The sequence below is a fragment of the Girardinichthys multiradiatus genome, chromosome 10 (genome assembly GCF_021462225.1).
Source record: "Girardinichthys multiradiatus isolate DD_20200921_A chromosome 10, DD_fGirMul_XY1, whole genome shotgun sequence".
Taxonomy (NCBI): domain Eukaryota; kingdom Metazoa; phylum Chordata; class Actinopteri; order Cyprinodontiformes; family Goodeidae; genus Girardinichthys; species Girardinichthys multiradiatus.
This window is the reverse complement of record NC_061803.1, coordinates 1,057,219-1,081,554: the sequence shown is the minus strand read 5'-3', so window position 1 is coordinate 1,081,554 and position 24,336 is coordinate 1,057,219. Positions and strand designations below refer to the sequence as shown.

Genomic DNA, 24,336 nt, shown 5'->3' with positions numbered 1-24,336 from the left:
GAAAGTCTGTGCAACATCATTGGATCACTTGATTAACATTATTACCTCCATCCCAGCCCGCATCACTCGCCTGTTCCATAGTCAGGAGGTTCTGACTTGCTGTGACCTGAGGTGTCCTTTTGGACCTCAGTCTTTCTGTCCTTAGTTCTTATAAACTAAATTCTGGACACATGTTCAGTGGAAACATGAGTGATCATGTTGCCAACCAACGCCCGTGATGTGACCTGCTGATAGAGCCCATCCTGCTGGCACCCCGCCACCGAACCTCCTATCAGGCGGGTTTGAGTGGTTCTATCTGCGTCAGTGGAGGCGGCTTGGCATCTGTTTGCGTGGGTGTGACATTTGGACCAACTGAATTTAAGTGAATCCAGGAATCCCGTGCTATCAGGTAGAGACAAAGACAGAAAGAGAGGAGCAGACATGAGTTTGACGGACAAGGACAAGGCTGCAGTCAAGGCGCTGTGGACCAAGATCTCCAAGGGAGCTGACGTCATTGGAGCAGATGCTCTGGGCAGGTACGTGGATCAGGAGTTCTAGTCTTACACTGAAAAAACAAGGCAGCAGAATGTAGGCCATGTAAGTAATAATATGCAGATAGGTAATTAAAGTCTTTTGAGTAGAAAATATTTGAGTGTAACAGCTGAAAGTCATGAATAGATTTGTTAAACTTCTACTAATTAAAAGGATAATTGGCTTCATAGAATTAGTCCTGTGTTAAAAAGAAGCACAGAATAAGAAATGGTTTGTGATCTAGGTCTAAAACCTTACTGAAACAATAATAAACATTTTGAAATTTATTCTCACAAGGTGGGATGTAAACTGTTTCCCTGACAACCAAGGCTAAGATGAGCCATTTGTTTTTGGCATCTTCTGCCTCAGGGTGAAGAAGCTCAGCTCACTGCACTTTAAAATTCTAACAGGTGCATATAGTAAGTAAACTTAATAATAGTTAAATTCCAACAATATTACTAACTTTATTTAAGAAACAAATCCCGTTTTAACTAACATTTAATACCTGTAGATGACACCAAAAACTCCAACCATCAATATGCAATATTTAAATGCAGTTATCTTACAGCACAGACTCTGATTGTCACCCTCTGATTGCAAACTTTAACTTTTTAAAATAGAAAACCCTGTTTGGATTATTGCCCCATGCAAAAAACTGGTTTAACTGATGTGTGTCATAACTGCTCGTGTTTTGAGTTCTTGAGTTTGTGTTTTTGTTATATTACCTGGTCTGGTCCTTTGTTTTCTGTCTCTCTGCACTCCAAGCCCACACCGGTTCTGTGTTTTCCCCTGATTGTCTGGTCACGTTTGTCATTGGTTCCCCCTGCTGTTCAGGTTTTGTATTGAAGCCCGTTTGTTTCCTTTGTTCCTCACTGGTTCCTTATGTTATGTGTATGTGTGTTTCCTGCTGCGTGCTTGCTACCCTGTCTGTGTCCTGCCATGGAAAGTAAAGACTCGTCCTACCTTAAAAACCTGGAGCTTCAGGAGTTCTTCCCCGCATATTGGTTCATCAAAAAACCAAATTATGACAATGTGGTGCTTACATTCAGATAGAAGCAAAAAGCTTGCAGTGCTCCAGGTGGGGCTCGGACTCACATCCTCGGCATGTCTTTCTGTCATATAAGTAACGTACTCTACCCATTTGTGCCACTGGTGTTCCTGTAACCTTTGACCTCTGTTATCCTTACAGGATGCTCATTGTTTATCCCCAAACCAAGACCTACTTCTCCCACTGGCCTGACCTGAAAGCCGGCTCTGCCCCCGTGACGAAGCATGGGAAGAATATCATGGCTGGAGTCGCTCTGGCGGTGGCCAAGATCGATGATCTGACCAGCGGCTTGCTGGACCTCAGCGAGCTTCACGCCTTCCAGCTGAGGGTGGACCCGGCCAACTTTAAGGTACTGCTCAGGTGCATCAGACTGAGACCCTTTTTATTTGCTTTAAATGAGTTTTCGGTTTTGAAACCTGTCGTAAACGTGTTTTCTCCACAGATCCTGGCCCACTGCCTCCAGGTAGTCATCGCCACCATGTACCCCAATGAATTCACCCCAGAGGCCCACGTAGCCCTTGACAAATTCCTCTCCAACCTGGCTCTGGCTCTCTCTGAGAAATACCGCTGAGCTGGGCTGAAAGCCATACATACCTGAGGGTGAATGCTATGAAGCAATAAAGAGCATGTTGGCCAATCTGTCTTTGAGTCATGTCACTTTTAACTTTTAACACAAACATTCATTTTAAAATGAACAAACCATGAAAAGTTCAAATATGTTTTTATTAAACGTTTAAAAAATCAACAGTTGCAAAAGTCAGTATGGAAAGAAAAATATACATAAAATAGAATATTAAACGTTATAAGACTCAGAAGTAAGCACTGATAATGTTTACAGCTTCAATGCCACCTCCATGACAATAAACAGTCTTGCTATGATTTCATAATCACTCGTAATTTATTATCTCCGAGGATGAGCCTGAAACAGAGTGAAGGACATTATAGTGTCAGTGTTATTTGCTGGGACCATCACAATGTGAGGTTTGGTTGTAAAGCAGATACCTGACCAAAGCAGCAGCCACCACTCCCCCTCCAAGGGGTCCGACCCAGTACACCCAGTGGTAGGTCCAGTAGTTGGCCACCACAGCTGGACCGAAAGCTCTTGCAGGATTCAGACAAGTTCCTGATATGTCACCTCTATAGAACCACAAAATAAAACAAGATCTTAATATGAAGAATTTAGTTATTTATTTATAAAACCAATAAATAATTGCTGTTTTCAGAGGAGTAAAACATGATAGGAAACACAGGTATGCCTCCTTGTTTAGAAGAAAAATTATATTTTGTGTATTTTGACACTATTGATTGTGCAAAACTTCCTTTATGGTGGCACCTCTTCCACCTTTATATAAAACATGTCACTTTAGCTCCTGTCTCTTTAAAACTCTCCAGCACTCAGCGCCCCTCCCGGCCCTATTTAAACAAATCTGGTTTGATCTGTTGGGGCAGAAAATACACAGTTCAAAGTATTTGTTACATTCTACCTTTTTAAATGTTGGGTTCCTCCAAAACAATTATGACATGATTAAAAAATATTTATCATATAAAGACAAGATATCAGCACTTAAAGCAGTATATTTGTTGATACTGTTTGTGCTGATGTCATACCTCTGTCTAAAAGATTTATTAGTATTTTCAGTCAGGGTTCAAAGTCTCTTCCACGGTTGTTTTGAGGGTCAGAAGCTGAAAATTGAGCGTTCACTACATAGAAAACTTGGTGTAGGAAAACCTCAATAAGCTGCTGATGAAATACTGATTTGGCAAAGAAAACCCAAACTCAGACTGACATCATATCCCACAGATATAAGCATTTTCTGTTTGAATTGTTTTAAATAGGTCAAATCAGCAAGAACTGCTCCCTTTCTGACTACCTGTTAGCCTTTCTACCCTCTGAGGAGTTTCTTAGTTTTCTACAAACTCACCCTGCCAAGATGTTGATGATGACAGTGCAGCCCACCACAAACGGGGCGAGAGGCGTTTTTGTCCGGCTGTTGACTGCCACCATCAGCACCGCCATGGTCAACAGGCAGGTCATTGCCACCTCTCCGAAGAGGGCTTTGTACATCTGCCTCTCTGACTTCAGAACGTCAAAGGCGGCTCCTGTGGCATCGTTAAAGTGTTCTGGGCTGGTCATCAGCTGTGTAATGGAAGTGGTGGTTAGGATGCTCAGGATTCAGGAGTGGTGCCAATCAGAGAGCTCTAACAGGGGAACCTTTCAGAACATTTTGCTTTTTATATTTAGCACCAACCTTAGCCATTCCAGCTCCAATGACTCCTCCAATCAGCTGGCTGATCAGGTAGGGCCCTACCATAATCAGCTCCATGCCTCCACACAAGTAGATAGCAAGAGTGATGGGAGGGTTGAAATGGGAGCCACTTCAAGGAGAAAAGGCAGTTAAAACAAATTAAAATGTCAAAACATCATAAGCATAAATACATCTCTATGTATCTTCGGTTATTCTTAAAGAACGCTTACCTGATGTTATTCATGACAGCCACCAGTACTGCCACAGCCAGCCCATGGACCAGAGCTGGCTGCAGCCTTCCTGCTGCTGGCACGTTCTCAATGACAGACACACAACTAATGAAGACAAAGAACATGGTCCCCACAATTTCAGCCAGGCAGGGTTGGAACAGTCTTTCATATTTGTTGTGAGTCTTGGAGATTGGCTTCTTAACATTCTCCATAAGAGTAGAATCTGCACCTTCCATTTCTATTTTCTCTGCACCCATGGTTGCTGCTGCTCTCTTTCCTTACTTCTGCCTCCAAGTACACCTTATCCAGTCTGCTCCCTGAGGCAAATGAGCAGCTAGGCATTGTTTCCTTATAGTTGTTATCTACAGTAATTGGCACATTAACCTGACTAGTCGTAAAAATCCAAAGGTGAAGGATAATCGATTATCTCTGTGCAGCATGTCTTAAACCCAAGGTATCTGGCATCAGTCCAGCTCAGTTAAAACAAGTAAAACGGTCTGTAGAAGCGAATCCTTAAGATTCCTGTTTGGAGAAAGGATTATAAGATTCAAAGCAAAGCAAGATTGTCCAGGATGGCCACACTTGATAGGATCAGAAGCACATTTCAGAGGTTAAACTGTTATTTATTCCTAAAAATCATCATCTAAGCTGTGTTTGCTTGCACAGGTCAGGCTACAATAACTGAGGGAAGTCTGTATAGATAAGAGCGGCACAAACTGCAACAAATCAAAAGTATGAAAGGCATGAAGGTCAAATTCATTTTGGGCATTTAATGATTGATTTCTGGTTCCAGGGTAAATTCATAATTCAACATGTAGGTCCAATGATACATGAAAAATGTGGGGTTAATATTACATTATTAAACTAACATTTGTATACAGAGAAACTATTGTTATAATTCCTGCGAGATTTTTGACCATTCATCTTGGCAGAAAAAGTAGAGCTCATTTAAACTGAATCCAGCTTTTAAGCATAGAGCACACCAGTTTATTAAGGTTTGATTTCACAGCCGTTCCAGAACCGTCACGTTAGTCTACTGTTGAGTCCAGACTCCAACTAGTGGAGAATTGGTGTTGAAGTTAAAACATTTAGTTGTAGACCATCATTTTCATAATTCCATGTAGTTTTGTCCAAATCATCCCCAAGCATGATGCTGCCACCACTATGCTTGACAATTGGTTCAGTGTTCTTAGGTTTGACTCCTCTAAATAATATTTGTAATTATGTCCAAACAGCTCAATCTTCATCTGCTTTTCTCCAATAGCCAGAAGCTGCACATTTCAGAGGAGAATCACCCAAATCCTTTGTACTATTGAAATGTTTCAGATGATCAAACAAGTTTTAATATCAGATCCTGAGTAAACACAAAAAGCAGTTTTCAATGATAATTTTGTTTATTAAGGGATCTTCTATCCAAACCAACCTGGCCCTAGTACAAAATATTCCCCCCCCCCCCTCGTTAAATAATGAATTAATGTGATAAAGAAATGTTGGGCCAATTTCACCTGCAACACCAGACCTGATGAGTACCAGACCTGCAGAACCAAGAAATCACGTAAACAGAGCCTGTGTTCAGTATTACAGATGAGAGACAAGGTCTCTGACGTCTATCAGTCTGGAAAGGGTTAAAAGCCATCTCTAAGGCTTTGGGACTCCAGAGAACCACAGTGAGAACCATCATCCACACATGGAGAGAACATGGAACAGTGGAGAACCTTGCCAGGAGAGGCTGACTAACCAAAATTACTCAAAGAGCTCATGGAGGACTGTCTAGGGTTTCAAGACCAGAACCACTGCTGACCCATAAGAACACAAAGGAAGGCTGCGGCGCTGGTGGTGTAGGGCTTAAACGTGTGACCATGTGCTCGGTGCAGCTGTCCCAGGTTCGGGTCCCAGACCCGGCGACCGTTGCCGAATGTCTCCCCCCCTCTTTCCTATCTACCTACTATCAAAAAAAAGGCCTCCTGTGCTGCAAAAAAATAAATATATATATATAAATATATATATATAAATATATATATATAAATATATATATTTATATATATATATTTATATATATATAAATATATATATATTTATATATATATATTTATATATATATAAATATATATATATAAATATATATATTTATATATATAAAACACAGAGGAGCTTCCCACATTCACCAAAAACATCCTGATGATTCCCCAAGACGTTTGGGAAAATATCCTGTGGACATTTTCAGAAGCCGTGTGACCTTATGTAAAAATAAAAGCATATGGGAAAAACAATATCTCACCTACAGTCAACCATGGTGGTGGTAGTGTGATGGTCTGGAGCTGATTTGCTGCTTCAGAACCTGGAGAACCTGCTAAAACAGCAAGTCCACCTCTGAATAACTTTAAAAAACAACAAGTTCAAGTTTTGGACTGGCCTAGTCAATTTCTAGATTTAAATAAGATTGAGATGCTTTGGTATGAACTTAAACATGCCGTTCCTTCATCAGTCTGGCCAAAATGAAAAACTTCTGTAAACAAGAGTGGGCCAAAATTCTTCTACAGTCGAGACTCATTGATGGCATCTGTTGCTGCCAAGGGTGGAACAACCAGTTATCAGGTTTAGGGGGTGAATACTTTTTCGCACTTGGTCAGGTTTATGGAAGCAAATCGTTACCATATTTCAAATGAAAAAGCATTTTCAGAAATGCTTTTTCATTTTAAGAATGTGGCTGCGTTATTTGACCCATAAATAAAATTAGTAATCAATCATCCTATTTGCATTTTCTTCTTCATGACTGCACATTTTATGCCATAATCAAAAAGAAAACAAAGCAGACATTGATTTTTCGTTTTCGTGGTCTGCCCGTAAAGTCCTGCCCAGAACTAGAAAATGAAAAAACATTCCGAGCTACGGGCGCAGAAGAGTGACGTCAGCAGCCGCTCTTCCTCAGCTCCCTGCTGACCGAGCTACCCATCTTGTTCGCTAGGGGGCGCTGTGCACGTCTGCAATGCATTACATTGCAAACGTGCTGAGAAATTGATTGAATTGCAGCAGGACCGAGCTCAATTTGTGGCAGTGGCAGGAAGAACTGGTAGTTCTGGTGGCAGGAAGAACTGGTAGTTCTGGTGGCAGTCACAGCCTGCCAATCAATCAATTTCTCAGCATGTTTGCAATGTAATGCACTGCAGACGTGCACAGCGCCCCCTAGCGAACAAGATGGGTAGCTCGGTCAGCAGGGAGCTGAGGAAGAGCAGCTGCTGACGTCACTCTTCTGCGCCCGTAGCTCGGAATGATTTTTCATTTTCTAGTTCTGGGCAGGACTTTGCAGGCTGACCATGAAAACGAAAAATCAATGTCTGCTTTGTTTTCTTTTTGATTATGGAATAAAATGTGAAGTCATGAAGAAGAAAATGCAAATAGGATGATTGATTACTAATTTTATTTATGGGTCAAATAACGCAGCCGCATTCTTAAAATGAAAAAGCATTTCTGGAAATGCTTTTTCATTTTCAAATTTTACATTTCAAATTGAATTTTGGTATCTATTTGCTGGGGTACATTTTGAAAAATAAATCTCAAATGTCTTTTTCATTTTCATTTTCATTTAGTGAAAGAATGAGCAGTCTTGAAGAAGAAAATTAAAATGCAAATAGGATGATTGATTACTAATTTCATTTATGAGTCAAACAATGCAGCCACATTCTTAAAATGAAAAAGCATTTCTGAAAATGCCCTGGTGGCACCGCTAACATTTCCTACAAAAAACCAAAAGATCAGAGGGTGTAGAAACTTTTTCAGGATTGTTACACATTTCACCATGCCTCCAAAAGAGTGCGTTTATTCTCCGAGTTCGGACGAAGACGAGCTTCCATGATTGGGTCTTACTTTGGTCAGCTGGTGATCGCTCCAACCTGCGTCTGTGGCAGCGGCAGCTCCATCCCTCCACAGGTAGATGCTGAGAGACACTGCAGGGTTAAAGTGTCTCCACTGCAATAAACCGGGACTTTACTCTGTTACTAATGATGTTATAAAGAGGTGATAAGAGAACCTGCCTTGCAGATGTGGGATAAACAGAGTAATAAGAGCAGATCCCTCTGAGGTGGGTTAATCCAGCCTAGTCTTGACCTTTAACCCTTAAATATCTGGATTGCACCGAAGACAAAAACATCAATGCTAGCTGATTAGGAATAAGACATAAATCTAAGCTGTCCTCTGCTCCACTAATGATTCGTTAAAAAAAGATGTAATCATATATTTGATAAAAATAAGAAAATTATACACAAAAGGTTTACATTAACATGCAGAGAAAACATTCAAATCATTTACCTGATTTGACTGAACAACATGATCCACAGCAGGCTGGAGGACACCGCTTGCTCCATCATTCCCAGTAACTGCTCCACACCCCACAAACACAAAAAAGCTCACCCCAAACATCTCCACCAGGCAGGGTGGAGCTCAAACATGCATTTGTTCATCTTCACACCGAGGACCTCTACCTTCCACCGTCTGGGCCTGGGCTGCACCGCTTGGACCAGTGTGGTTTAGTACCATATACTGGTCCTTCTCAAAATATTAGCATATTGTGATAAAGTTCATTATTTTCCATAATGTAATGATGAAAATTTAACATTCATATATTTTAGATTCATTGCACACTAACTGAAATATTTCAGGTCTTTTATTGTCTTAATACGGATGATTTTGGCATACAGCTCATGAAAACCCAAAATTCCTATCTCACAAAATTAGCATATTTCATCCGACCAAAAAAAGAAAAGTGTTTTTAATACAAAAAACGTCAACCTTCAAATAATCATGTACAGTTATGCACTCAATACTTGGTCGGGAATCCTTTTGCAGAAATGACTGCTTCAATGCGGCGTGGCATGGAGGCAATCAGCCTGTGGCACTGCTGAGGTCTTATGGAGGCCCAGGATGCTTCGATAGCGGCCTTTAGCTCATCCAGAGTGTTGGGTCTTGAGTCTCTCAACGTTCTCTTCACAATATCCCACAGATTCTCTATGGGGTTCAGATCAGGAGAGTTGGCAGGCCAATTGAGCACAGTGATACCATGGTCAGTAAACCATTTACCAGTGGTTTTGGCACTGTGAGCAGGTGCCAGGTCGTGCTGAAAAATGAAATCTTCATCTCCATAAAGCTTTTCAACAGATGGAAGCATGAAGTGCTCCAAAATCTCCTGATAGCTAGCTGCATTGACCCTGCCCTTGATAAAACACAGTGGACCAACACCAGCAGCTGACACGGCACCCCAGACCATCACTGACTGTGGGTACTTGACACTGGACTTCTGGCATTTTGGCATTTCCTTCTCCCCAGTCTTCCTCCAGACTCTGGCACCTTGATTTCCGAATGACATGCAGAATTTGCTTTCATCCGAAAAAAGTACTTTGGACCACTGAGCAACAGTCCAGTGCTGCTTCTCTGTAGCCCAGGTCTGGGGAATGCGGCACCTGTAGCCCATTTCCTGCACACGCCTGTGCACGGTGGCTCTGGATGTTTCTACTCCAGACTCAGTCCACTGCTTCTGCAGGTCCCCCAAGGTCTGGAATCGGCCCTTCTCCACAATCTTCCTCAGGGTCCGGTCACCTCTTCTCGTTGTGCAGCGTTTTCTGCCACACTTTTTCCTTCCCACAGACTTCCCACTGAGGTGCCTTGATACAGCACTCTGGGAACAGCCTATTCGTTCAGAAATTTCTTTCTGTGTCTTACCCTCTTGCTTGAGGGTGTCAATAGTGGCCTTCTGGACAGCAGTCAGGTCGGCAGTCTTACCCATGATTGGGGTTTTGAGTGATGAACCAGGCTGGGAGTTTTAAAGGCCTCAGGAATCTTTTGCAGGTGTTTAGAGTTAACTCGTTGATTCAGATGATTAGGTTCATAGCTCGTTTAGAGACCCTTTTAATGATGTGCTAATTTTGTGAGATAGGAATTTTGGGTTTTCATGAGCTGTATGCCAAAATCATCCGTATTAAGACAATAAAAGACCTGAAATATTTCAGTTAGTGTGCAATGAATCTAAAATATATGAATGTTAAATTTTCATCATGACATTATGGAAAATAATGAACTTTATCACAATATGCTAATATTTTGAGAAGGACCTGTATGTCACTCTTAGGAGCATGCATTCACACACCCAGAGATTCCTTCTCTATCAGGAGCCTCCAGCTTCCTGCATTTGTTTATAACTCTAAGACTGGTAACATCCAGAAGCCTTTACCATGATTCATAAATCCCAGAACACAGTTGAAGATGAGAGTCTCTCAGATTCTTGATTAAGTAAAACATTATCTGCCTAAAAAGTTATTAGATGTGCAACAAAATGTGTCTTCAAACACCTCAAACTTTTCATTTTCTTACATTAAAACCACAAACTTGAAAGTAATTTATTAGGATTTCATGCGACAGAGCAACACAAAGCAGTGTATAGCTGTGAAATAGAAGGAAATTAAAGATGCAGTTTTTTTAGAAATAAAAATCTGAACAGTGCAGCAAGCATTTATTTTCAGCTCCTGAGTCAAGACTTTGTAGAACCAAATCTGTTGAGGTGCTTCTCTACCAGCTTTGAAAATAGAGGAGAACATTTTGGCTTCTTCTTTAGATTCTTTCATCATATTGGCTGGAGAGCATCTCTGGAATTTAGGTCTGGACTTTGACTAGGTCATCTTAACACATGAATCTGTTTTAATCTTAACCATCCATCGTATCTCTGGCTGGATGTTCAGGGTGGTTCTCCAGCTGGAAGTTGAACTTCCACCCAGTCTCAGGTCTTCTGCAGCATCTATCAGGTTTTCACCCTGGATTTAGCTTCATCTTCCCATCAACTCTGATTAGCTTCCCTTCCACAGCATGATGCCGCCACTACCATGTTTAACCTTGGGAAGTGGTTTTAGGCTGACAGCAGGCCCATTAAAACAGCTACAGTTAAGCCCAAAATTATTCATACCCCTGGTACACTGAGGTTGATAGTAATCTGTTAATGTGACCAACATGCTTCTTCTGACCGGAAGTAATATAAGATGAATTCATCCCAATTCAGTTAAATACTTTTGAGGAGGTCTGTAAGGAGCAGAGAGCATGAACATCAATAAACACCACATAAATGATATTCTTCACATCTCTGTGTTTAATTTCCATCAGATGAACAGACTCTGTAAGAACATTTGAACCTCAAATATTCGTGTTTCATTTTTCTGGTACCAGTGTTACAACAATCTTCCTCACAGACCTGCTGGTGTCTCCACCTGAAACTCAAACTGGCTTCTACATGAAATCAAATAATGCTGATGTCATGAGTTCTAGCATCTCAACAATCCCAGGTGAGAAGCTGAAGCAGAACAAACGGCTTCCTTTTCGTGCTGCCTCCTGGGTTGGATCTTCTCCTGCTGATTGTGGCAAACCCATCTGGGTCAGAACGCCAACTGCGACAGACCTGAGGAAACAGAACACGACCCGTCCTGGTTAATAAGGACAGTAAAAGATTTACCACATATGAGTAAGCTAAATTAAATTAGACGTTGGGCTAAAAGGCGCCGTGGTAATCCCAGAATGTTCTGGAACAGACCGACGTCTTACCACGGCTCACATGAAGGCATGGTACATGTTTTACCCAGGTTGAGTTTGTCCTTGGTGGCCCAGCAGATGCAGTAGTGTTGAAGAAGCTGCTGCAGCAGCTCATTCTCATCTAGGAACTCCAAACGCTCCATTCTGCAAAAGATCAATTCATCAACTGACACTTCAACTTGTCAAGAGGAAATGATGCAATTTAAACAAGATTAACATCTAAGATATGGAAACGAGGAACTGATTTTCCATTTGATGCCGGCAAGATATTTCAATTCAAATGTTTCACTAAGAAACAAATAGCGTATTAAAAACCTGGTCCTGTATTCTCAAAGATCCTCAGAGTCTCTCAGAGAGCTCCTAACGTAGCCTAAAGATTCCTGCCAAGGAGTCTCAGCTTCAGAGTGATTCAGCTGAGGAGGAGACAACGAGTGGGTGTGGTTGACCCCGTTGCTAGGTGTGAAGCTGCCTTCTAAGAGCTGTGATTGGCTGTTATAAGAAAACAAATGTGTTCCCAGTAATCAGTGGAGAGAAATGAACCGATGATAGAATTTAGACTGGATTCAGAAATGTTTAAATCCTGATGATGAAACTTAGCAAGATTAAATGAATTGTCACACAGCATCAACATGTTTGAACCTTATTTAGATGCTAATCATTATTCTGATTTTCCAATCATGCTGGCTGTTTTCCTACTTCATCTATCTGATATTAATGTGGACACACACATTTTACTGTCATCTCCTTCTGGTATGAAGAGGTTTGATTTGGTGAAACAACTTAACAAATTTGAGGATAAAGGGTGGAGAAAACTGAGCTGAACAGAGGAGCAGAGCCTGCTGCTGGCACAGCTGGTGGAGGGGAGGAGAGGAGTTGAAAGGTTGATTTGTTTTTTTTAACCATTTTACAGTCTAAATATGTAAATACTTTTGTACTATAATGTTTGTATTTTTTTCACTTTGTATTCATGGTTATTTATTATTGTTTATGATTTATTGATCCTTCCTAATATCATCTTACTAGAGGTTGACCTTTAACCTGTCCTGCTGCTGAAACTATTTAATTTCCTCCTAGGGGGATGATAAAGTGAATCTTATCTCTATATTAATAATTGTATAATTGTTCTAGAAGTTTATGTTCTCATTGACAAAGGGCAGCCCTGCTGGAGTCCAACATGCACCGGGAACAGGTCCGACTTAGTGCCGGCAATGCGGACCAAACTCCTGCTCCGCTTGTAAAGATACTGAATGGCCCCTAATAAAGGGCCCCCGATTTCATACTCCTGGAGCACCCCCCACAGGGCATCATGAAGGACACAGTCGAATGCTTTCTCCAGGTCCACAAAACACATGTGAACCGGTTGGGCAAACTCCCATGAACCCTCGAGCACCCTGTAGAGGGTATAGAGCTGGTCCAGTGTTCCACGGCCGGGACGAAAACCACACTGCTCCTCCTGAAGCCGAGGTTCGACTATCGGCCGGACTCTCCTCTCCAATACCCTGGCGTAGACCTTACCAGGGAGGCTGAGGAGTGTGATCCCCCTGTAGTTGGAACACACCCTCCGGTCACCCTTCTTATGAAGGGGGACCACCACCCTAGTCTGCCAGTCCAGAGGCACTGTCCCTGACCGCCACACAATGTTGAAGAGGCGTGTCAACCATGACAGCCCCACAACATCCAGAGACTTGAGGTACTCAGGGCGGATCTCATCCACCCCCGAAGCCTTGCCACCGCGGAGCTTTTTAACCACCTCAGTGACTTCAGCCTGGGTGATGAAAGAGTCCAGCCCCGAGTCCCCAGCCTCTGTTTCCACCAGGGAATGCATGATGGCAGGATTGAGGAGATCCTCGAAGTACTCCTTCGACCGCCCGATAATGTCCTCAGTCGAGGTCAGCAGCTCTCCACCCCCACTATAAACAGTGTTGGCGAAGCACTGCTTCCCCCTCCTGAGGCGCCGGACGGTTTGCCAGAATCGCTTCGAGGCCAACTGGTAGTTCTTCTCCATGGCCTCACCAAACTCCTCCCAGGCCCGTGTTTTTGCCTCTGCCACAGCCCTGGCCGCAGCACGCTTGGCCCCACGGTACCCGTCAGACGCCTCAGGAGTCCCACAAGCCAACCACAGCCGATAGGACTCCTTCAGCTTGACAGCGTCCCTTACTGCCGGTGTCCACCACCGGTTTGCCGCCGCAACAGGCACCATAGACCTTACGGCCGCAGCTACGGGCAGCAGCATCAACAATAGATGCGGAGAACATGGTTCACTCGGACTCTATGTCTCCAACATCCCCCGGGATCTGGTTGAAGCTCTCCTGGAGGTGGGAGTTGAATACATCCCTGGCTGAGGGCTCCGCCAGACGCTCCCAGCAGACCCTCACTATGTACTTGGGCCTGCCAAGTCTGTCCAGCTTTCTCCTCCTCCAGCAGATCCAACTCACCACCAGGTGGTGATCAGTGGACAGCTCAGCCCCTCTCTTCACCCGAGTGTCCAAAACATGCGGCCGAAGGTCTGATGATACGACAACAAAGTCGATCATCGACCTCCTGCCTAGGGTGTCCTGGTGCCAAGTGCACTGATGGACACCCTTATGTTTGAACATGGTGTTCATTATGGACAACCCGTGACTAGCACAGAAGTCCAATAACAAAACACCACTCGGATTCAGATCAGGGAGGCAATTCCTCCCAATCACGCCTCTCCAGGTGTCACTGTCGTTTCCCACGTGGGCGTTGAAGTCCCCCAGCAGAATAATGGAGTCCCCGGGAGGGGCACTATCCAGCACCCCCGACATGGATGCCAAGAAGGCCGGGTACTCTGCACTACCACTCGGCCCGTAGGCTGAAACGATAGTCAGAGACCTCTCCCCAACCCGAAGGTACAGGGATACAACCCTCTCATCCACTGGGGTAAACCCCAACACGAGACGGCTGAGCTGGGGGGTAACAAGCAAACCCACCCCAGCCCGCCGCCTCTCCCCGTGGGCCACTCCAGAGTAGAAGAGAGTCCAACCCCTCTCAAGGAGACGGGTTCCAGAGCCCACGCTGTGCGTGGAGGTGAGCCCGACTATTTCTAGTCGATATCTCTCGACCTCCTGCACAAACTCAAGCTCCTTCCCCCCCAGCGAGGTGACATAAGCATCCGGGGATCGGGCCGCTGAGGTCTCCACCTTCGTCCGCCACCCAATCCTCTTTGCACCGGTCCCTCACAGACATGTCATGTAGAAGACATTTAATGGTTGTTATGGAGACTTGGTGACACTAAGATGCTGCAGAAGTTCTCTAACAGGGAACCTTTTGGTCATCCTCACCATGTGAAGAGGAAGATAAACTTGTTTGTCACAGTTCCAGTTGGTTTAAAGTTTATAATTATGGCTCCAACTGTAAATATAAATGGATTTAGACGAGCTGTTACTTTCTAGTTCCTGAACTATAAAAGTACAAACACCCACCTGCCTTACCTGAATGATATGATCCCTCCTCTTTCCCATTTTGAATATAGGCTGGTCATATTTATATCCAGGAAAACACAAATTTTGGATTACTGAAATTCATTCCTGATCTCCCTGATCAACTGGTACCTTTACAGATGTGTAAATGTTAGACGATGTGCATTAAGAAGCACCTAATACCCTCATAGATACTGGAAATTAAAAGCAGCATGTTCAGCAGATACTACCTTGCCACATCATCCTGAGGGAGAACACCGTAGACCGTCATCATATCCAGAGCATTGGCATGCTCCCAGCCTGTCTTCAGGAAACGCTCCTTCTGCAAACACCAAACAGAAGGTTCCCTGTCATCTAAAAAGATTCAATTAAAAGTTTGATCGGGTCATTTAACAGACTGCTGGTGTTCTGGGTGGTTGCAGAAGCACTGAGAATGAAGCTGGAAGTCACCTGAGAGTCCAGAGACTGACAGACCTCAACTCCAGCTAGTGTGCACTGGCGTCTCTGCAGGTTCTCAATCATCACCTGGCCAAATCGATCGCTCATGTTCACCTGGACGAACAGACCAAGGGCCACTCAACAAAGTTCTCTTCTTCTCAATTTAACACAAAGCCACAACTCAGATTAGATGTTCTACTTCCAGGTGTTTCCTGGGAATATTATTTAAATCATTCAACCTACTGTGGTGTGAAAAAGTATTTACCCCCTTACATATGCCTTCTGTTTTTGTCTTATTTAAATGTTTCAGAAATTATTTTTATATCAAACATGAACTGAGTAAATACAAAAGCAGTTTTTAAATGATAATTTCATTTTCTAAAATAAAAAGCTGCAAACCAACCTCGCAAAGTGTAGAACCTGTCTGACAACATGAAGTAGACCAAAACCTCTTAAAAAGCAACATAACTTTTTCTGATTTAAAAAAGTTCAAGAACAGATGATAAACAAACTCACAGACATTTATCAGTCTAGTAAGGGTTCAGGTCCAGAGAACCACGGAGAGAACCATCATCCACACATGGAGAAAACACAGAACAGTGGAGAACCTTCCCAGGAGAGGTCAACTTACCAAAGTTATTCCTTGAGCTCATCAACGACTCATCAGAAGAGCCCAGAACAACATCTAAAGCTCTGCAGGCTGCACTGCCTCGGTTAAGGTCAGAGGTCATGATTCAACAATAAGAAAGAGAGACTGGACAAGCAGAAAATCCTGAAGGAGAAGATCCAACCATTAGTGTGTGACCTGAAGCTCCAGAACACCGGGATTCTGCAGGAGGACATTGATCCAAAGCACAACAGCGGTTCCACCTCTGAATGGCTCAAAACAAAGAATAAACAAAGGTTTTGGGATGTCCTAGTCAAAGTCAAGACGTAGGTATGATTTAGTTGCTTTAAACAGGCCATTCATGCTGGAAAAATCGTCAAATATGTCTGAAATAAAGCAATTCAGGAAAACAGAGTGGGTGTAAACTCCTCCACAGTGATGTTAGAGACTCGTTAGCAGGTATTAGTTTTCCATTTAGGGTGAGGTTGGCTTGGAAAGAGTTTGATCCTCAATAAATAAAATCATGATTTGAAAACAGCTTGTTGTGTTTACTCAGGTTCTATTTGTCTGATGTCTTGAAACAATTAGTTGTGAAGCAAAAACAGAGGAAATTTGTAAGGAAGCAAATAGGTTTTCAAGGCAACATAATGATAAATGATTACATTACAGCTGAGATGCATTTGTGCTCATTACCTGTTCATAGTTAATAAACATGGCAGTGTGGAAGGTCTCTGCAGCCCAGTGAACCAGGTTGGAGGACTGTGATGGAGTCATGTAAACCAGCACACACTCTGAGAAGAGCAGTGTAGGCAACCTGCAGTCAGGAAGAACATATAATTAAACACTTTCTTTTTCTGCGTTTTTGTGTTGCTGTAAAGATCCAAATAAAACTTCCTATAAATAGTTTCCCATTGGGAACAAATTAATTACAACAGATTTAGATGCATTTTACAGAAAGTATGACTCAGCATACGGGGGTCTGTGTTATTTGGGACTGAAAACACACACAGTGGGTGTGGCGTCATCTCAAATCAGCCTCCAGATGACTTTTGACCTTACACTGCAGCCAGTCACTCATTCTTTATAGTGAGCTTTATCTACAGCTGCTCACAGTCAACAATAAGCTGCAGTTCCTGGACCTCCAAAGACATGCTGAGAAACCATCTGTCAACTAACAGGCAGCAGCAGAGACGCTTGTTTTCATAAAACCAAACTGATCTCAGGTTAACTTCCACACAGTTTCTAAAGATTTCTTTCACTTACTCTGGGTCCAGCTGGAACCTCTTCAGTTTTTCATCCAAGCTTGAGATGTTTCTAAGGTCTGCTCCGAGGATGCAGTAACGATCCGAGTCGAGGACGTGGGACTCTAAAGAGACGCAAGCACCAGTCTTTAAATGCAGAACATTCAGCGGTTAAATCCATAGAAATATATTGTTAACAGTAATAATATGGAGAGTAATAATAATGATAATAATAATAAGTTGCACCTAGCAGTAATGAGTCGGTGGAGTGCACATCAATGATGGGTTTGGACAAAGGTGGTTTTGTCCTAGTCAAAGGTCGAAACAAAAAAAAAGAGCTTCAATGGAACAAGAAAACGGACCACAAACAAGAACACCACTATTTTCTTTATTACCCGTAAGCCAACTTTCTGTTTCCACATCACAAACATGTGTGAACCAATTATAAATTGATACATTTTTGGCTTTGTATCTACAGAAGCAACTGCAACAAACTTTTAATTATACAGTTCTTGCAAAAGTATTCACACCACTTGAACTTTTTCACATTTTTTCCATGTTACAACCACAAACTTCAGGGTTTTGATGAGATGCAGCAAATCTAAAGTGTGATGTAAACAGTCCCCTTCACTCTGAAACCCATAAATAAAACCCCAACAACAAGGAACTCAGAAGAAGTCACCTAATCAGTAAATAGAGTCCAGCTGTGTGTAATTTAGTCTCAGTGTAACTGTTCTGTGAACAAAACTTGAGATGGAAACAATATCAGAGCTTTGAACATCTCCCAGAGCTCTGTTCAACCCATCATCTGAACATGGAGACAGGATGGACCACCTGCAGACCTACCAAGACATGGTAGGTCTGCAGGTGGACAGGCAAGGAGAGCATTAAATAAAGCAGCAGCCAAGAGGTCCATTGTAGCTCTGGAGGAGCTGCAGAGATCCACAGCTTAGGTAGGAGAATCTGCCCTCAGAACTGCTCTCCAAAAATCTGGCCTTTATGGCAGAGTGAAAAGAACAAGACCATTTTGAAAGAAAGCCAGAAGAAGTTCTTTTTAAAATTTGCCACAAGTCATGAAGGAGACACAGTAAACGTGTAGAAGGTGCTCTGCTCAAATCAAAGGGAAGAATCCTTTAAAAAGCAACCCTACTTTTTAGAAGTGGCACGAAGAAAGCCATGAGATACCACAGGCCATGTAGGGGAAACGGCAAACATGAAGAAGAAGGTGCTCTGTCCAGATGAGACCAAATATTAGAATGTTTGGCCAACATCTTCACCTATTAGTGCACATCAATCTGATGCGATGGCAGCATCATGCTGAGGGGATGCTTTTTCTCAGCAGGGACAGGGAAGCTGGTCGAAGTTGATGGGAAGATGGATGGAGGTAAATCCAGGACAATCCTGGAAGAAAACCTCTTAGAGGCTGCAGAAGACCTGAGACTGAGGTGGAGGTTCACCTTCCAGCAGGAGAAACACCTTGAACACCCAGCCAGAGATACAATGGATGGTTTAGATTAAAGCAGATTCATAGGTTAGAATGGCCTAGTCAAAGCCCAGACCTAATTCCAATGTTAACAGATGATCTCCATCCTAACTGACTGACTTAACTAGTCTGCAAAGAAATGGGCAGAAATTGCATCTTACTTCAGTTTGGTTTAGTTAAAGCACAGATTCTCAACAAATGCAGTCTCAACATTTCAGGCAAAGCTGGAAGAAACATGGACCTCTGGCTTAAATTAAAGTTAAATGTGATTCTACAAATTATAAAGGGTTAAATGCACATAAAAAATGTAAACCTTGTGGGTTTTCCTTTCATTTACTGTCACATAACATCCCAATAAAATAGAGCGAGGTCTGTGACTGTAGCCTGAAGAAACGTGAAACAGGTCAAGGGGTATGATTACTTTTCAAGAGCACTGTACAGAGAAGAAACGAAGCATTCTGGTACATGTTTTTATTAACTGCTTAATATCACTATAGATAACTATCAAATAATACAGTTGGTCTATCAGTTTTCCTTTCCTTCATCTTCAGCACCTATATTCGCTAACATTGTTTCAAATGAGACTTTGGCGCCCCCTGACAGCCTTTCCTTTACATTACACCACTAGTATTCAGGAAGATATGAGGTCAACGTCGATGGGACGCCTTCTAGTTGCAAGTTGGAAACAAACCCAGTGGGATGTGCTAGTTGTTGCAGAGCTAGCTAACAGAAACACAAGCTAATAACTTTGTGTTCCTCAACAGTTCTGTGAGTTAGAACTCTAAAGGAACATGATCACAAGGAGACCGTTTCAGCATTGATGGGAAGGTACACCAGTTAGGTGTGGTGCTGTTATTAGTATCAAGATGATTCAAATGTATTTATCTCCATTTCTTTCCTCTTGCATCTCCTCTAAAGATTATATATTAATATTTAAATGTCTGGATGCAGAGAGAAACAGACACTAAAGTCATGTTCTTTGCTTGTGCACAAGAACCTGGACAGTTAAACTGATTCTGATTTCATGCATTCAACCATTAAAGGAACATGTTCACAAACAGGTTGTAAAACACTAAGGCTGCCTCTGGCAGATTCGCTACTAATTCTTTTATACCTACAAATTTCACGACATTTTATGTGTGGAAGCCGTTTTGGATACTGAATTCAAGGCTGTTCGGAAATCTGACTTTCCTAGTTGTAATTTTGACTTTCAGAGGCATTCTGGGTGTCTTTCTGACTGGGAACCTAGAAAATAAGACATCTGAATACAAAGAGAAAGAGGTTATAGCTGCAGCTGCCATGTTGATTTCAGGGTGGCTCAGAGACCTCTGACTTTCCAAGTAGGAACGTCAGCAGGTTTGATTTTCCCACTTGGAAATCTGAGTTTAAAATCAAACGCACTGGTACAGCTTCATGCTCATTCTGGAAACGTTACGTTATTTTCAAGGAGGGAAAACTATAGACTATTTTTTTCAGTTTGTGTAAAAAGTACTTGGAAAAGCTGTAAGCAGAGATGGTGGGTGAAGCAAACCTTAATTAACACATGTATAACAGCAGCAGGCTTACTTTATGGAGTGTATTTTCCTGGCCACAACAGTTGGAAAGTCAACTTCAAAGAACTTCCGTGGCAACAAGTTTTCATCCTATTGAATACACACATACACACACTTTGGATCCGGGCCTTGGAATCGCTTCACTTTGTTAAGAGCAAAACAGAAAACATTGGTTTTCTTGAGATAAAAATGAAAATGAGATGAGGCTAAAGCAGCAAAGTATGAGACTGCAAACCTTTAGTCTCCAAAAGGTGGTGTCTAGGCCTGCACCCAAGTTGATTACTTGACAGTGACCTTCTGTTTTCTCTAGAAATGCATCAAGGAGAAGGTTGACCCCTTTAACCCGGGCATAGTATCCTGTCAAAACAAACAAGTGGAGTTAAAGACAAGCTGTCAGAAAGGCTCCTGTGCATTAGCCATGATGGAAAATCCCTCAGGGTTGTGCGCATTATATTTATGGGTAAACCTGTGACTTATAAATGTAGACGGTTGGATTGTGCCTGAAAAAGGAAACAGGAAAAAGCTTTGAGGAACAGACTACTTACCTCTGTTGATTTCAGGCGCCTTCCGCTCGCCTACATTTCTCACAAAGTACTGAAGACACGAGTCCTTCCAGTAGCCTTTACTGGTAGCAAACCTAAAAAATAGAAAAGGTTTCACAAACTTGGTGAAAAAGGTTATTCTGATAATCATTTATTACCCAAGCATAACCTCGTCTACGGTTATTCCCAGAACTTTGACATGACTGCAAGTAAAACTGATCCAAGGAGTAAACAGTGTGCAGCTGCAGCAGAGCATTTACTCTAATGCTTTTCAACCACCTCAGCTAACAAGGAAACATGTGGGGAGCTTTCCACCGTTGTTTCCTAGTTGTGAGCGGGATCTGTCACTGTGTAACTTGTAGGGAACTCGTTGGGAACATTATCTAGCTACAACTCTGACAGTGGAACCTTTGGAAGGGTTCCCTGATGGGAATTTAAAGGTTGTTCTGTTTGCTGGGAGTAGAAAGAGGTCAGAGTAATGGAACCGTGGCATCAGGCCTCACTGGAGTGTTGCTGTGGCTGTGTAAGAAGAGTAAAATATATGACCTTTCACCCTTGTGTCATTCAACAGCTCCAGGCAGACCCCATCACCTTTACAGGTGGAACGATTGTTCTTCAGACGCTGAGTGTAAAGCAGAGCAGAGCTTTAAAACTCAATGAATGTAAGTCACCAGAAACGTCTCCACCACCAGATCAACTGAGGCAGCTAAGAAAAAAAAAAGCTTTTGTTTCAGCAAATATATTTTACTTTTCCAGAACATGGATGTTTTCACACCCAAAGAGTCTATAGTACCATATTACAGCCATCCACTGATATTAGCATCAGTAATAGGAAAACCTCAAGAACCTCCTACAGAATGAGGCAGATGTATTCATACCCATTGTACTTTATCTTGTTACACAATAAATCTATTGTGTAACAAGTTCTCAGGAACAAGTTCTTCCCATAAAGCTACCAACCTCCTACCTTCAGATCCTCTGCCTGCACTAAAGATCTCTGAGGAAGATGTAAACAGGCTCTTTCAGCGCATGAAAATAAAGAAAGCTGGAGGACCTGATAACGTCTCCCCATCATGCCTGAAAGCCTGTGAAAATCAACTCGCTCCGATCTTCACAAGGATCTTCATCAAGTCACTGGAGAAATGTGAGGTCCCCTCCTGCCTCAAACGATCCACCATCATCCCGGTTCCCAAGAAACCCACCATCCTAGGATTAAATGACTACAGGCCTGTAGCCCTGACGTCTGTGGTCATGAAGTCCTTTGAGCTTCTGGTGTTGAAGCACCTGAAGGACATCACAGGCCCCCTGCTGGACCTCCTGCAGTTTGCTTACTGAGCAAACAGGTCGGCAGATGATGCTGTTAACTTAGGTCTACACTTCATCCTGCAACACCTCGACCACCCAGGGACGTACGCCAGGATCCTGTTTGTAGACTTCAGCTCCACCTTCAACACCATCATACCAGACATCCTCCACCAGAAGCTCACCCAGCTCAACATCCCAGCCTCCACCTGTCAGTGGATCAACAGCTTCCTGATGGACCGACAGCAGCAGGTGAGACTGGGGAGCATCTTCTCCCGATCCAGATCAATAAGTACTGGTGCCCCCCAGGGATGTGTTCTATCCCCACTCCTCTTCTCTCTGTACACAAATGACTGCACCTCATCGGACTCGTCCATGAAGCTCCTTACGTTTGCAGACGACACCACTGTCATTGGACTGATCCAGGATGGTGATGAGTCTGCATACAGACAGCAGGTGGATCGGCTGGTCCACTGGTGCGGTCAGAACCACCTGGAACTCAACCCACTCAAGACTGTGGAAATGGTGGTGGACTTTTCGGAGAACACCACCCCCATACACCCCCCTCACCATCCTCAACAACACTGTATCGGCCGTGGACCACTTCAGGTTCTTAGGAACCACCATCTCTGAGGACCTGAGATGGTCTTCACACATAGACACTGTTCGAAAGAAGGTCCAGCAGAGACTGTACTTCCTGAGGCAACTCAAGAAGTTCAACCTTCCACAGGAGCTGCTGGTCATCTTCTACACTGCCATCATTCAGTCTGTCCTGTCTTCATCCATCTCAGTGTGGTTTGGATCATCCACCAAACAGGACAGGTCCAGACTGCAACGAATAATCAGGACTGCAGAGAGAATAATCAGAGCTGACCTTCCCTCCATCCAGGACTTATACAGGTCTAGGGTCAGGAGAAGAGCTGCTAAAATCTCTGCAGACCCCACACACCCTGCACATAAACTGTTTAGAGTTTTACCTTCAGGTGGCGCTACAGAGCACTGTTCACTAAAACCAGCCGCCACAGAGACAGTTTCTTCCCCCAGGCTGTTTCTCTGATGAACATTTAATAGAGTACAAAACAACAGCATACAGATGTTGCAAATGCACCTTTTTATTATATATGTGTATATTGTAAATATGTATATTCTGCAAAAACAAAAACCAGAGAGCAAAGTGCACCGGAGTCAAATTCCTTGTTTGTATGTAAGAACTTAGCAATAAAGCTGATTCTGATATTTGAGATTCTGTTACTCAATGAAAATTGCTTCTCACAGACCCACTCCGTCCTATCTGGCCGAGCTTGAACTAGCTTGGCATTTAACAGTAGAATGGTCTTGATCTGTTGGAATAGTCCAGTCAAAGTCCAGACCTAAAACCATGTAAAATTTTCCTTCTAATTCACAGTTACGTTGTACTTTGTGTTGGTCTGTCGCATAAATCCCATGAAAAATATTAAACCTTCTGGTTGTAACAATTAGAGAAACCCTTGACAGGCATGAAAAACATCAAGGTGACATTATCTAGCTGCTTCCGCTTTCTTACCTTTTACAGATGGTTGCGTCGTCACAGGTCGCCCTCACGGCTTCATCCGCGGTGTCCGTGTCTATGAAGGGCTGCCGAGCTGCCATTGATCATCCCAGTGTCACAGTTATGGAGCCAGCATTAAAATCGTCCTGGTTAGATACCAGAAGCTAACGGGCTAGCTAGCTTCCTGCTGCAGCTCAGCGGACAGACGACACCGCCCTGCTGCTGAGCTTCTCCTGAAACATTAACACTCTACGAGTTGGAGAAAAACAACAACAGAAGGAAGGAAATTAGATTTCTAGGGTTAACAAAAAGATACTTGGAACAGAAAATGTGTGGAAAGCTACAGCCGGAAAAACAACACGATGTACTTCCGGTTGTTGGCTTTATTTATTTCAATATAATAACGCATCATTTTATATCGTTAATAGACTCAATAAATATTTTTTTTGCGTTGCGTTTGTTAAAAACATTTCAGGCGAAATTTCAGGCTTTCTTTATCAATCATAAACTAAGGTGATCGTGAGAGCGACCCGTGGTTTTATATGCGTTCTCGGCTTTTAATCTGAAAATCCCCACATTACAAAGAGAACAATGACACTTCA

At 42.8% G+C, this 24,336-nt stretch overlaps 3 protein-coding genes across 3 annotated transcripts; 1 reads left to right on the top strand and 2 right to left on the bottom strand.

Moving 5' to 3' along the window:
- The first annotated feature begins 354 nt into the window (after positions 1-354).
- On the top strand, positions 355-2,195 carry hbae5 (hemoglobin, alpha embryonic 5). The gene is made up of 3 exons (XM_047378188.1): positions 355-515; positions 1,700-1,907; positions 2,001-2,195. Exons 1-3 carry the CDS (start codon positions 421-423, stop codon positions 2,127-2,129), a joined length of 432 nt encoding a protein of 143 aa, XP_047234144.1. The 5' UTR covers positions 355-420; the 3' UTR covers positions 2,130-2,195.
- Positions 2,196-2,260: 65 nt separating this feature from the next.
- Positions 2,261-4,367, bottom strand: LOC124875780 (aquaporin-8-like). Its single transcript, XM_047378187.1, has 5 exons — positions 4,035-4,367; positions 3,808-3,934; positions 3,481-3,695; positions 2,561-2,695; positions 2,261-2,477 (listed from the first exon to the last, which is right to left on the bottom strand). Exons 1-5 carry the CDS (start codon positions 4,289-4,291, stop codon positions 2,432-2,434), a joined length of 780 nt encoding a protein of 259 aa, XP_047234143.1. The 5' UTR covers positions 4,292-4,367; the 3' UTR covers positions 2,261-2,431.
- A 6,770-nt stretch (positions 4,368-11,137) lies between these two features.
- lcmt1 (leucine carboxyl methyltransferase 1) lies at positions 11,138-24,108 on the bottom strand. Its single transcript, XM_047376199.1, has 11 exons — positions 23,750-24,108; positions 20,908-20,999; positions 20,598-20,719; positions 20,376-20,452; positions 17,573-17,634; positions 17,349-17,451; positions 16,779-16,899; positions 15,491-15,592; positions 15,271-15,362; positions 11,644-11,741; positions 11,138-11,466 (listed from the first exon to the last, which is right to left on the bottom strand). Exons 1-11 carry the CDS (start codon positions 23,833-23,835, stop codon positions 11,444-11,446), a joined length of 978 nt encoding a protein of 325 aa, XP_047232155.1. The 5' UTR covers positions 23,836-24,108; the 3' UTR covers positions 11,138-11,443.
- Positions 24,109-24,336: the final 228 nt, after the last annotated feature.

Excerpts from the sequence above, each read along its gene's own strand:
- hbae5 (XM_047378188.1), top strand. The coding sequence starts at position 421 with ATGAGTTTGACGGACAAGGACAAGGCTGCAGTCAAGGCGCTGTGGACC. Across the intron at positions 516-1,699 it reads GGAGCAGATGCTCTGGGCAG|GATGCTCATTGTTTATCCCC; the intron begins GTACGTGGATCA and ends TTATCCTTACAG. Across the intron at positions 1,908-2,000 it reads TGGACCCGGCCAACTTTAAG|ATCCTGGCCCACTGCCTCCA; the intron begins GTACTGCTCAGG and ends TTTTCTCCACAG.
- LOC124875780 (XM_047378187.1), bottom strand. The coding sequence starts at position 4,291 with ATGGGTGCAGAGAAAATAGAAATGGAAGGTGCAGATTCTACTCTTATG. Across the intron at positions 3,935-4,034 it reads GCTGTCATGAATAACATCAG|TGGCTCCCATTTCAACCCTC; the intron begins GTAAGCGTTCTT and ends TTCTCCTTGAAG. Across the intron at positions 3,696-3,807 it reads TTGGAGCTGGAATGGCTAAG|CTGATGACCAGCCCAGAACA; the intron begins GTTGGTGCTAAA and ends TCCATTACACAG.
- lcmt1 (XM_047376199.1), bottom strand. The coding sequence starts at position 23,835 with ATGGCAGCTCGGCAGCCCTTCATAGACACGGACACCGCGGATGAAGCC. Across the intron at positions 21,000-23,749 it reads GACGCAACCATCTGTAAAAG|GTTTGCTACCAGTAAAGGCT; the intron begins GTAAGAAAGCGG and ends TCTATTTTTTAG. Across the intron at positions 17,635-20,375 it reads AGGAAAATACACTCCATAAA|GACAAAACCACCTTTGTCCA; the intron begins GTAAGCCTGCTG and ends ACCTTTGACTAG.